The 12,694-nt window shown below is 40.2% G+C and overlaps 1 protein-coding gene across 1 annotated transcript in view; it reads left to right on the top strand. All coding sequences in view use genetic code 11, as the record gives it.

Moving 5' to 3' along the window:
- The window catches only part of EGR_03042 (hypothetical protein), a gene marked incomplete at both ends in the record, with an annotated part of 14,188 nt that extends 2,152 nt beyond the window's left edge, over positions 1-12,036 (top strand). Inside the window, 11 exons of the mRNA XM_024492291.1 lie at positions 934-961; positions 998-1,060; positions 1,274-1,458; positions 1,510-1,562; positions 5,138-5,255; positions 5,401-5,488; positions 8,926-9,000; positions 9,244-9,307; positions 11,150-11,246; positions 11,652-11,895; positions 11,956-12,036. Coding sequence (XP_024353217.1) covers positions 934-961; positions 998-1,060; positions 1,274-1,458; positions 1,510-1,562; positions 5,138-5,255; positions 5,401-5,488; positions 8,926-9,000; positions 9,244-9,307; positions 11,150-11,246; positions 11,652-11,895; positions 11,956-12,036 — 1,096 coding nt within the window. The remainder of the gene's footprint in view (positions 1-933; positions 962-997; positions 1,061-1,273; positions 1,459-1,509; positions 1,563-5,137; positions 5,256-5,400; positions 5,489-8,925; positions 9,001-9,243; positions 9,308-11,149; positions 11,247-11,651; positions 11,896-11,955) is intronic.
- Positions 12,037-12,694: the final 658 nt, after the last annotated feature.

Below are 12,694 nucleotides of genomic sequence, written 5' to 3'. Positions count from 1 at the left end.
ATGTCAATCAAGTGAACGCAAAAGACCTCCTCCACCTCTTTACCAGCTGGATGGAACCCAGATAGCCATGGCTGGGCAGCACTGATGTGGGAATGAATTGGCAAGGGGGAATAAAGGCTATAACTTATCCCCACGAATCTACTTTGAACTTGGTCTTATTTTTATGAATCTGCTTTTAAGCTAACATTCCCTACGACCAGCTATGGACACGCGTGATGACCAGCATACTCTCCTACCCTCAAATCCAGTTCCAAAACACGACTAAACACCGGATCCAGTAGAATTGAAAAGGCGGATCAGTGACGCTGCGGTCAAGTATCTTTACAGTTGTATGAAGCTTCGATGACTGGCACTGTGTACATAGGAATAATTTTTCCTAAGATATTTCGTCATGGAAGATACTTTTTATAAAACTGCTGAGCTGTGGAGAATTACTAATGAAGGACTTTTACCAATCCTCTCCCTGTCGTTTGTCAATGCTTGAACTCCGCGACAGCTCCTCACTCGTGCCACTGCGCTTTAACTTCTTCCACACCTTTTAAAGGAGATTGAAAAAGTAAAACCTAGTCCCTCTCTACTTCAACAAACCTGCTTCAAGTATACACGGGTGGTGAATACAAGCATAATTGTCCTTTGAGTGGCAGCACATCCCTAAGGTAAACATTGAAGGGACTATCTCATGCAGTGGGCAAACAAGTAAGCCTCCCCCTCTCGTCCCCCTCCTCTCTGCATTCTTGTCACATCAATACTCTGACACTGCCCACTTTTCCCCTTCTAATTATTCTTCTCTCTTTGTCCAATTGCCCCTGTCTCCAGAACCGCAGAGAAATAAATCGTGCAAGCCTGCTGCTTGTTCTTCATAAATTATGTCCCCACAGCCCCTAATAGTTCTTCCACCTTGAAATGAATTTTTTTCATCTTTTCTATTTATAGAAGGCCTAACTACCTTCACGAACTAGAAGTTTTTCAACCATGATTTCGTTTTACTTGAACTTAGCTTTACTACATAGATATTACTGGAGGAAAAGTTAAAACTAACAGTAAAAAGGAAACTCTCAGGGTTTGTCAGCATTCTTGACACCTGAAATAAATACTTTAAAAGCGACTACCTCTAGAGGTAATTACTGCTTGTGGTAAACTGATTTTGACGACTGCAGCGTTTGAATCCTCTCTGAAGACATGACAAGATGTGGGATTTGTTGGAAAGCTGTTGGAGATTGAAACCGTGGAGGTTGTTGATGTGATAATCAGTTCATCCCAACCCTTTTAACAGCCCACCAATCCTTCTTTACACTTAAAACCTTATTTATCTCTTATGCTTTGTGATGGATGCTTAAGTAGAGGTGTGTCGGAAATCTTTTGGCCTCCTGATTGTAAAGTGTCATCCCGGAACACCCACCTTACAGTGTCTGAAGGTACGACTCAGGCGTTACTGATTGAGGAATGTTGCGTGACACCGTAATAATAATGAGGACTTTATTCAAGATATTTTATTTGGGTTTTTTATAGTTCCTCTATTGTCAAAAATAAGGCTTTGAACATTTTATTCGGTGGACTTACAGGTAAGTCACGCTTAAAACGACTTAGTGGATACGAGCGCCGGTGGAAACAGTCGCAGAGTAGGAGTTCTGAAGTTGAGGGATCGGGTACAGCGCACCCCTATTTGTGTACCTAATGAAATGCGATCCGCAGGAGCTGTGGGCAGCTCTACGGTTTCTATAGATCACGACGTAGACAAGGCAACTGGGGATGCAGTCAAATATCTTGCTTGTGAAATGGTATGAATTGTGTCAGCTCTGAACAAAGAAGGAAGTACTATTTGAGAGGGTCTTAAGTCAGGATTGGGGGAATTAAGATGTCCTTGGAAGATTCTGGCAGGGAGAGCCGCAATTGCTTCTTTTAATAATGGAGGCACTTACCGAAATCGTCTTAAATGTACCGAAGTAAAGCTACTGTTTAGAGGTGATAGCAGTAAATGTCCCCTAATGTATCAATGTGTTCTAGCACAGGAGGACGTTTGCCCACTCAAGGCGCTCTAAGAGGTTCTCCTGGATTAGGTAATCAAAAGATGCATTGCATCTCCCTTGCTCATTCCGTATCATAGCAGTAAGTTTTTCTCTAAAAATCACCTTAATTGAATGAAGATCCCTTATTTAAAAAGGTCGTTGGGGATACAAGAATAAAGAATAAAACCTCGTGTTATGTCTTTTTGAATCCCACCCTGTTTTCAATTTGGTAGGGGAAAATGATCGTACACGTACCTGCTGGAGCTGTAAATGCAAGCCTGACGGGACGCTGTGCAGATGGCGCTGCATCCTCTCCCAAACCACCACTTCGCCTGCATATTTAATGGGTAACTTGTGCGACTCACGACATACCCTCACTATCTCGCGCCCTGGCACTCTCCCTCTATCTCACCCATTACTTATTTACTAAGTCTCCTCCGTTGTTCCAAATCCGAGGCATCTTGTCTGCATGCCTCAACAGATTTTTTATCTCATAAGAGCAGAATGCTGGGACGATCAAAAGTAATGAGTATAGTCTATAAATTTTATTTTTGAGCAGATCAAGCGGCATCAATTCTACTCGACTGTTTTGTCAGCCTTACCTTCTCAATAGCTTGGCCTAATTTGTAGATTGGTGAGTGCTTTTTGGTAAAAAGGATTTTTACTTTATTTAAGTTCTTACCTCAATCATCATTGCAGACACCTTCTGACCATTCCGTGGGTCAACAATTCCTGCTTCAAATGTAACACTGCGAATCGTCGAGATGAACGGGAAGACTACAGGCATAGTGAATGTACATTCGGCCGAGGCGGTGGTGAATCTCGTGAAGTCTGTTTCATAGGCCCCATCTTTTTTAAGTGTTGTCTTAGTCACTACTTCAGAAGTAGTGAGATTTCAGACTGAGAGCTAGAGTTGGCTACATCTTAAAGGCTTAATTTTGCGAACATCAGAAATTACGATAATTTTTTTATCTGGTCATGCTCGGCGTTTTCTTCTCTTCCTTGATCACGAGCACCCTCTGACTGCTCAATGTATCATCAGTTATTCTTCAACAAAATTTTTGCACCGGTAATCACAACATCCTCTCTTTCAGAAAGATCCCTTTCCCTTCAAAGGACAATTCTGCTTAAAGCATTAATGAATATAGTGTGCGAAACAAGCTCTCTCCCTCTGAGCTTGATAATTGTTTCCTTCCATTTACCACTGGTACTTCTTAAAAGTGCACAAGATGCAGTCTAATAATAGCATTACTTATATTTATGATCCACAATGGCAGTATTTTTATTGTTCATCATGCTAGCTTATTCTTTATTTTATTACACTCCTTCTTTTCCGCAGATCCATGCCCGCCTGGAAGGAAGTGACCTTCTTGTTTTAAGGGAAGTGAGCTTCTCATCCAAGTACGTGAATTTTCCCCCTCGAAGGCCTTCATGTTTGCCCCCAAATTACTCAAAATTTCAATAATATATGTTATTCTAATTGGTCTGGTAACTACTTCTATTTCTAATAATTTTACCCTCTTTCTCGAAAGGCTCTCCTGTCCCACGTTTATCCTCAGGGAGTGGGACTTATTTTATGTAACAGATATCTGTGTTCTAATTCCTCCATTTTTATCGTTGCCAACCAACTAAGTGAAAGCGAGGGGCAAAAGCATCAGTTTGCGCCTTTACTGTCAAGCTGAAACACCTACGATGCACTCGATCACACTTTTTACCCTTATACGTTTCGCTGGTAGGCATGGTTTGAGATGCTCCTTCATTCATCTCACCTGACACATCCCCCCTCTTTTAGCTTAAAATGAATTCCCGTTTTAGCGTTCACTAATTTTAGTGATCTCCAGGTTTCCTGAAAATGTCAATCATTCTGATTATTAGGATTAGAGGCTGAAAACATCAGAAAGGTTCCGTAGCAGAGAAACAGGAACCTTGTTTATAAAGGCAGGTTGGCAGCATGGCAATGTTTTGAAAATGAACTCCTTAGGTACCTTTGCGTTATCAAGGCACACCAATAATCACTACTTAGACTCAGTGGAATTGAGAAGAACCTCAGCCATCTTTATTTGTTTGGCAGGTGGTGGCAAATGGTTCATAGCTTGCGTCAAGTACTTTTCATTTTTACAACTCAATCATGACATTGGAATAGTAGCGATTTTACTCAGAAGTCTATTTAATATCTGACTGGTCAGTATTTGGTGCCGCTTTCCCTTTGATGTCTTTCTAGTATAGGTTTTTGAACCCCACTCGAATATAAGTGGAAAGGTTTGATTTCTTGATGCAATAGTTCATTTGAACAGTTGATGTATAAATGAGCTGATGTGCTTCTGAAAGTACCCTATCAATTGTCTAGAAAGCTGCATTTCACATTGTAAGGCCCCTTGCTCTCCCCACATAGTTAGTATCCCTACCAACAACGCTGTGAAGTCTCTAGGCCTTTCATTTCGGTGGTTTGGGTAGCTTCAGAGCATTTCGCGTGCTTTATCCGCGTAGTCTCACCCTTCTTCATATAAATGGCAGCTTAATTACGTGCTTGTAATGCTTTCTTCGCGGTTCTTCATTTACACGCATTAAAGGGTGCCTCTGCTTGTATTAAACCGTCTATCAACAACTAAGCAAAGCCTGGGAATTGTAGATGCTTGCTTATTTGACGGGAAAATTAAGCAAAAAGAGCTAAATAGATCGCTTTGTGGCATCTTTAAGCCCCCATTCCACTTTAACTCAACAGTTGTGAGAAGTTCAAAGGTCTGAGGGCGGAAAAGTCTAATTTGCCTGATGGACACGAAGTGCTTTCCCCTTAATCACAGATACTATACCACCCACATACACTGCAGCGATCTCGTGGGAGTCTTTGCTCAAAGCCACCTACTTAGCTTTAAAATGAGGTTGTTTTACTGTAATTACGAGATAAATATCTTAGAAAATTGAACGAGACAGATAAGGCAACACACATGTGATCTCCCTGTAGAATGGTCAGAAAGAGATAAATCCTTTATTAGTCGGTTCTTCGGTCCTCTACAGTCTTTTTTGCTAATCTCCGCATTAACTAATCCCCTTAGAATTATATCTCCGTGCCAATTGGACAAACAGAAAAAAAAGGAAGAGTTCCGTTAATTTACATAATTTTACAAAACTAGTTCTTCTCCTAAAGGAGTTCTTTAAGGAACAAATCTTTTTGGTGCCTCAAAAATATGTAAGAAGAGGAAATCTTGAAGCTTTTCCTTTACATAAGAAAGAGTCCAGCAGGCGCGTCACGTATATGTGACACCCATATTTTATCTGGTCATAAGTGTATCAAATATTCTCACAATTTAGAAAACAGAAAGGTTTAAAGTCATAGCATGGAGTACATTGTTGAAATGATAATAAAAGCATTTTTTATAGTTCATCTTTCTTTTAGTAAATATTCTTGGTGCCCAAACAAACGTAACCTTACCTTGAGTTTGGGTTTGGGCCTTACTCTATCAAGTGACCACGATGGACAAAAAGTCTTACTTTCCTTTACATATTCATGAGAGGACTATTTATCTGAATTATTTATCAATGATAGTGTATTTAGCCGAGTTAACCCATTGACTGTCACAATTTTCCCTTCAAATGGAGGCTTGTCGTTGCTGGTCCGAAGTCATCGTCCGAAAAGCAACCCGGGTGCCTAGCGGGTGAAGAATAATGACCTCTTTGTATCTATTAAGAGGTCGCGGAGTCCTAATGAATAAAGGTTTAAGAAGATGTCTTTCATAAATTACACCATAGAACGTAGAACTTTTCAAATACCGTGTTTCTCAGTTCAATGTTTGAAGCAGGTAGGAGTTGAGGAAAGGAAACAATCCGTAACAAAACAAGTTTACAGTGATTTAATGGCTTCACAGAGAATTGTGACTACTAATAATGGGAGAAGACGGTGGTTTCCATGCACTAAAGGCTAAAATTCTAGAGTTTTCGACCCTTTTTGCTTCTCCCAATTTGACCAGATTTATGATTTGAAGTGGTTTCCATTCCCTGGACCTTTAACCAGCCATAAAATTGGCCCGACGAACGCACCAGCTACCGTTATTTTGATACGGATCACTCAAGGCTTCACTGTCCGTTTCCTGAAGTGATCAATCATCACTGTAAACATATTTGAGCACGAAAAACCCACGAATTTGTTAGGGGTAAGATATTTACAGATGTATTAAGAGTTCTACGTTTTTGCTGCGGCAAAAGTGTCATCTTTGATCGTCTATTTATATTTTTGCACAATTTTGACGAGCAATTCAGGGTTTTTCACTTCTAAGAGCTTATGCAACAGCTGGAGTTGGGATCCTTTGATATTTTTTAATCAGCTTGTTCAGATAGAGCACGGATGCTGTGCAAAGAAAACTACTGAGAGTAGACTTAGCAGCTACTGGAATTAACCATCGTTCATTACTATTTCAGCAGCATGGTTTTAGGGGTCATCTTGTCCTGGTGTTGTTTTAATTCGCTGGATTTTGAGCCTAAAATGTTGGTTACATAATTAGTGACACTTGGAACTGTTTGAGCACTGTCATCTTTTTTTAGGCAAGGAAAAAGCGTTTAAGTAAAGGCAAGTTTTTAAGCACTAAAATTGAGCTATAAGAGTACATAGTAAGGGAAGAATTTTCTAGCGAAAACGGAAGAACTAATTTTTTCGCAGGTGGGTTGTTAAATGGATAATAGGATGATCCACAAAACAGGCATTACTTGCCTTTTTGGCTTCATCGGGATTCGAGGAATTGCGATGTTATTCTACTAAATGAACTTTTCGAGGTTTGTCAGTCGATTCTGAACTCTTCGTAAGCCGTGCCAATATGCCGGAAGGTTTATTAATCAGGTCAGAAAGGTGGGGAGGCTACAGGCAAGCTGGAAGTACACACCTCGGGAAAGGAAGGGCCCACCCAGTTAATAGCAAATAAATGTTGATACCAAATCACTGCACACACGACTAACAGAGACCTTCCATAAATTTGACCTACCCACTTAAAAACTGGATTGGTAAATTAAAGGCTTTAAGGAATGATCCCCAAAATGTTGTACCTTCCACCCAATGGACTGTTCATCTGCATAAGTCCAACTTAATCGGCCAATGAAACGTACCAAATGATCAAAGAGAATCAAAAATTATTCTTGCCACCAGATCTCAAGTAATTTGCCCAATCCGACTACTAATGATAGTTCCATAAAAGGACTCATCTTCTTATGTTATTGTTCGATAGAGAGGCCATATTACTTTTTGAGTGACACATTATTTGAGGCCCATTATGTGCTAAACCTCTCAAGTAGCTAAATATATTTGTGTGGAAATGAAAAACTGAAGATGTTCTTTTAAAGCGCCTTTTTTTTCTGCAACTCCTCACAAGCGGGCTAATGCCTGCAAATTCTATTTCTAGTTCAAAACACATTGTTTTTCTACCTTATATGTGATTGTCAAATGCGTATGCCAAAAAGAAATGCTGAGGCCGAGGACAAAGGCGTGGACAACATGAGGAACTACCTTTTTCGCTGTCCCACGCGAAAGTTTAAGTTTGCTCTAGGCGAGGTTTCACGGTAGGCGCTATGGGATCCCTTGTTGTCGACTAAGAATGCTGGACTAGCCACTGGGCTAGGTCACCAGTAGAGGTTGTTTCCAAAAGAGAGGAGAAGGAGGAGGAGAGGGAAAAACAGGAGTTTTCTTACCACACATTTGAGTTGTATTAAGTAAGTAGGTCTCAATAGAAGTTACTGACTGGGCCTCAGCAATTAAACAGTCGTGTTTGCATTCCCCTACACTAAAATGCACGCTGTTTTGCTTGACGTTGGAGTATGAGTCCTAGACAGGCTTTTACCATCACAAGTCTGTCATTCGGCATGTCGGTGAGTCAGCCAAGCGGCTAAAAATAGCGCATTTTTTATCAGATAGTTGGACAAAGTGACAATATTCGAAGTCGGATGTTGCTTGTCAACGCAGGTTGGGCTTTCTTATTGGCCTAGCAATCGCGACTTTTCCTGCTGATGTGGTTTCAATTGAGTTGTTCCATTACTCAGCCCGAACGCTACTGAAAGTTCCCTTGTCGAATTGGTTTAGCTATTGGGACGCAGAATTCGTGACCGTCAAAGGTAGGAGGTCCTCACAAAGGTGACTCATCTAACTTTGAGTGACTTTTAACACCCGAGTCCAACTTTTGAACTACTTCTACGCGGTTCGTTCTCCCGCTACATGCCACACAACAAATGTTGCAGGAAGTTTCTGTATCCTTCCACTAGAATTGGATCTAATCCCTTATCGAGTTACTCGTACTATTTTTTGCGTAAAGTTAGGAAATTGCAGATGGAGTGAAAAGGTGGATTTAAATTTTTCTTCTTTTTGTACAATTAACTTTAATGTAATGATAAGAAGACAACGATGCGCCCCTATAGTGATCCTTGAAGGAAAAACTGCACGTGTTTAGTGCACCGTTAAATGGCTCTTCAATAAATGGCGCAACAACAAGAATCTTTACCTTTTGGAATATTTTACTGAAGTATGGAATAATGGTAGGTGCTTATAATGTCTATGACTGCGTGAGATGCTCAAACCACGTCGAGTTCGGTCACCGTCTTACTGCCATTGTCCCTCTCCCACACCGATGACCGTTCGACCCTGATGACGGCTGATAGTAACCTTCTCTCATACTGGTGCTATTTAAGTCGCTTTTAGGAATGATTCCAGACGGAAAAGTGGTCAAAGTGTTAGAATGTTTGCAAAGTAATTCATTTTCCAACTTTTTAGTTTCCCTAATGACCGAAAGGATTGCGTTCAGTTTCGTTTAACTTGTCAACTATCTCCTTTTCAATTTTACACATTCGCAACTTTCTGCTTCCTCATTTACACTACTTATGCTCTTAAGCTCTCACCTTGCCATTTCATCCGGAAGTTTTTCGATTTCATTTGGAGATTTGTTTATAGAACTCAAAAAATGCAAGCACAAATGTAATCAAAACCCCACCACCACATCGAGAGCATGATTTTAGCAATTACATTGTAGTGATACCATCTAAATTAGTAGGACTTTGAATTTAAAAAGTCCTTTACAAATTTTTTTACGAGCAGTTTGTGAAATAAATGCTTTATTAGCCAGTTCCTACCGTCTGTTAAGAAGCGAACCTCGAACTTGACCTGTTTTGCATGCCTCGTGGTCAGCAACAAATGATTTGTTAATTTTGTTGAAAAAATTTCGGACTTGTCTAACCGCCATACAAAAGATTGTAAAGTTTTTTTTTTCAGCCCGAATTTCCTCCCCGATGTGAACACCCTCTAATTGGTTTGAGTACTACCAAACTTAGCTTCTGTAAGGAGTGAGGTTAGTCGTTTTATATCCTAAAGTAATCACCACCGAGGATTGCCAGTAAGCGTGTAAATCCGAACCTTTACAAATGTCTGTTGCGCAATTAACCGTTGTGCATTTAATACACAGACTGTTCCACAACCCATGAGAACACGCCAAAATTCTACAAGGTCCAAATACGTGTGTAATGCTTTAACTGTTTGTTTAACTTTTTGTCTTGGTAATGCGGGCACTAGGGAGCGCGGTCATTTTACGTTTCCCCCTGGAGGTCATACATATATTCCCTCAGCCCATCTAGAATTCTTGTAGCGCTGCATTAGTGACAGTGGAAAGCGGACCCGATCCTAAAGACAACCACCATGATTCCCACTACTAAATGCTAAGCTCTAACGTAACGGAAGAAGAGCACACGCTACTGATAGGAGAATTTGGGACAACTCTCTAGCAAATGGATTGAAAATGAGGCCTCCCTTCGGCAATCGGTCCAGTCTCAGGCGTTGCAGAAATACTATTAACATCTGTAGCGACACTTGGCGTGAACCATCTGGAAGAGTTAGTTATGGAGCTGTTGACATTACCTATCTGAAGATGTCAAGAGAATGAACATGCGATACCTCCTTTACCTCTTCGTCAGCCGGATCGAGCCCAGATAGATTTGGCTGGGTAGTACTGAAATGAGAACAAAGTGGTAAGAGGAAATAAGCTCGAATTCCTGTCCCCATGAAACTTTTTAAATCCTGTATCTTATTAAACAAGACTGCTTTTAGGCTAGTGTTCCTACGACTACCGATGAACATGCGTAACAGCTTGCACATTCCTCCTTTCCCTAACACAAAACCTACCAGGATGAAACCCCAGATCCCGTAAAATTGATAAGAGAGACCAGTGGCATAATGACTTAACTTTAACACTGTTGCTGGTAGAAGTGTTGACTGGCGCGGTTGGTTTGCGGATGCTTTTCCAACAGCACCGATTACATTGTGATGACCGACGCGGGCAAATGACGAAGGTAAGCGCCTGAAACAACGCTCAAAAGAGAGGTAAAAGTGTAATACTTTAACAATTCGTTCAGTTTGTCGTTTTGGTTACACGGGCACTAAAGGGCACACTCAGTGTAATACCGCTCGGCGACATAACCTCTGGGCTATGTCAGTTGCCCTTTAGCCATTCTGTACATCGGCAATGCATATTCTGCCCTAATGGCATGAACTCTTTCATTTATAGGAATGACTAAGGGTTCCACAAAGAGGTGTCACTAGTTCAAAAGTAATAAAATGTGAGAATTTACCAATTTTGTTTAAATACAATACAGTGCCCCGAGTTATCCTTGAAGACGAGACAAAGGATACCAGTTTATGGATGTTTTATTATAAGCGCACAGTAAAACAAGTCGGCTGAATGCGCAAAGGAGAGGCCACGACACTGATGCCGTAACGGGATTAAGGAGAAAAAAAGGGTCCTAAAGCCAAATAACATCTAAATGGCCTTCTCTTTGGAGTATCATCTCTGGTGGTATCTTTATTTGCCCCTTCCCACTTCCCTCCACCCCGTTCAGTGGAGGCAATTATTCCACTGATTTTCAGACAAGTGGGGAAATGGAGCGAAGATGATGCGATGAATTCGTTATAGAGGGTGAAATCACTTCTGTGAATTAGCTGGAGATCGTGATGCGGAATTCTTCGGAGCTTTTGATTTGCGACTCATTTTAGGTGCTATTGCCAGAGGCCGATTAATGTTCCACTGTGGACATATTCCGTGTACCATTCACTTCCCTTTGGAACAATTAACTAAAACGGTATAAGGTCTTGAGACGATGATTTGAATTAATATCTTTATCCAAAATAGCAAACAGTTCCTTAAGAGCTACCTGGCATCATTTCTTCATTAACCATCTTGTTGAACTGAAGCCGGAAGTCAAAGCGATTTTAAAAGTTATTTTCTTGTGAGTCTATGTGGACACCTTCCTTCGATGGAGCACAATCGGAGCATTCAGTCAACGAAAAATCCACGGTTTTAAGTTATTTGGGTATGCTCACTTTTCGCTTTCGCTAATGTGGATTCAAACTACGGATGAAATGCCATGAAATAAAACTTGCAACGAAACCGCAACAATGTGATTTCTAGATAGCTTCAGATTTTCAAGAAAAGTCACGGAGAATAAATGTAAAATGGTGGGAGGGAGACATCTGTTTTGCAAAGCCATGATTCATGAGCAAAAAAATGTTTGTTCTAGCCCCATTAGCTGGATGGAGAAGTGTGATAAATGGATGAATAAATGAATGAGTGAGTAAATGAGTACGAGTCAAATACTTCCACGGGAATTACTGCTTTTTCAACCGTTTATCAGTGACCCATTTTCATATTTTAATAAAACTTTGATAGAATTAAAAAAAAAAAAACATTTCCGAATCGGGGGATATTTGCCCATAAAACGAATTGTTTTGCTATCCCTCTCAAAGACTGTTTGCATTTTAACCGCCTCTAAATGGAATCGGAAGCAGACGACGCTTGTCTGTGGAATCAGTGACGAGTCTTTAAAAGCTAACTCACTTTACCTATCATTGTATTTTGAAGAGGCTGATTTCATACAGGTAACGTACCAAATTTACTTATGCTACCACTGCAAATATGAAATTGATAATATTTTGTAGAAATCTTCAATGGTAGTTTTCGTCAGTATTCGAGACAATAACTACAAGGCCCTAAATTTGGAAAGACAAGGGAACTGTTAACTAAATAAAAAACAGATTTTGGTGCATTTACAACGTATTTGACTAAAAGCACCCCTTATTGAAAGGCGTTTTGGTCATTCATATTGCGTTCCAGCGAGGCAGTAATAACTTTACTACTATATTATTTAAAGTAAAAGTTACTCAAACAAATCGATAATTAAGGGAATATGGGGCTTGTGCTGCCAAACTAACGCGGTGCTTTTTTCTAGAGAGCATCTTCCGTATCTCAAATTACAGTATAGTCTTGTAAAGTAATCACGAATTGATAAGTATGACATTTGCTATTCACTCATTTCTTCCACTAGGAAAGCAGTCTGAAGTCAATGGCTCCCATGACCAAACCATTATTTAGCCCAGCTAAGGACTGCAAACGTTATAACAAATTCGGTCAACCCAATGCGATTGTTTTTTAGTTAGTTACCGAATCGCTATACACACATGTGATGCAAAACGAGGATTTGCAGTCGCGCTTCATTTGGGTTTGGACTGGATTATTATTTTTAGGGAAATATGAACTAAACATTGCAATATTCTGCCGTCTATAAAAAAGATTTTTTTTGCTGGAAAACTTTGAAATCTACATATTATTTCCTATCCAAAACTCCTCCTCAATTTGTCAACAAAAAGATATTTTCGGTCTCTCAAACCGGCCAAAATT

The sequence above is a fragment of the Echinococcus granulosus genome (assembly GCF_000524195.1).
Source record: "Echinococcus granulosus chromosome Unknown EG_S00015, whole genome shotgun sequence".
Taxonomy (NCBI): Eukaryota; Metazoa; Platyhelminthes; class Cestoda; order Cyclophyllidea; family Taeniidae; genus Echinococcus; species Echinococcus granulosus.
This window is presented reverse-complemented; position numbering and strand designations above follow the sequence as displayed.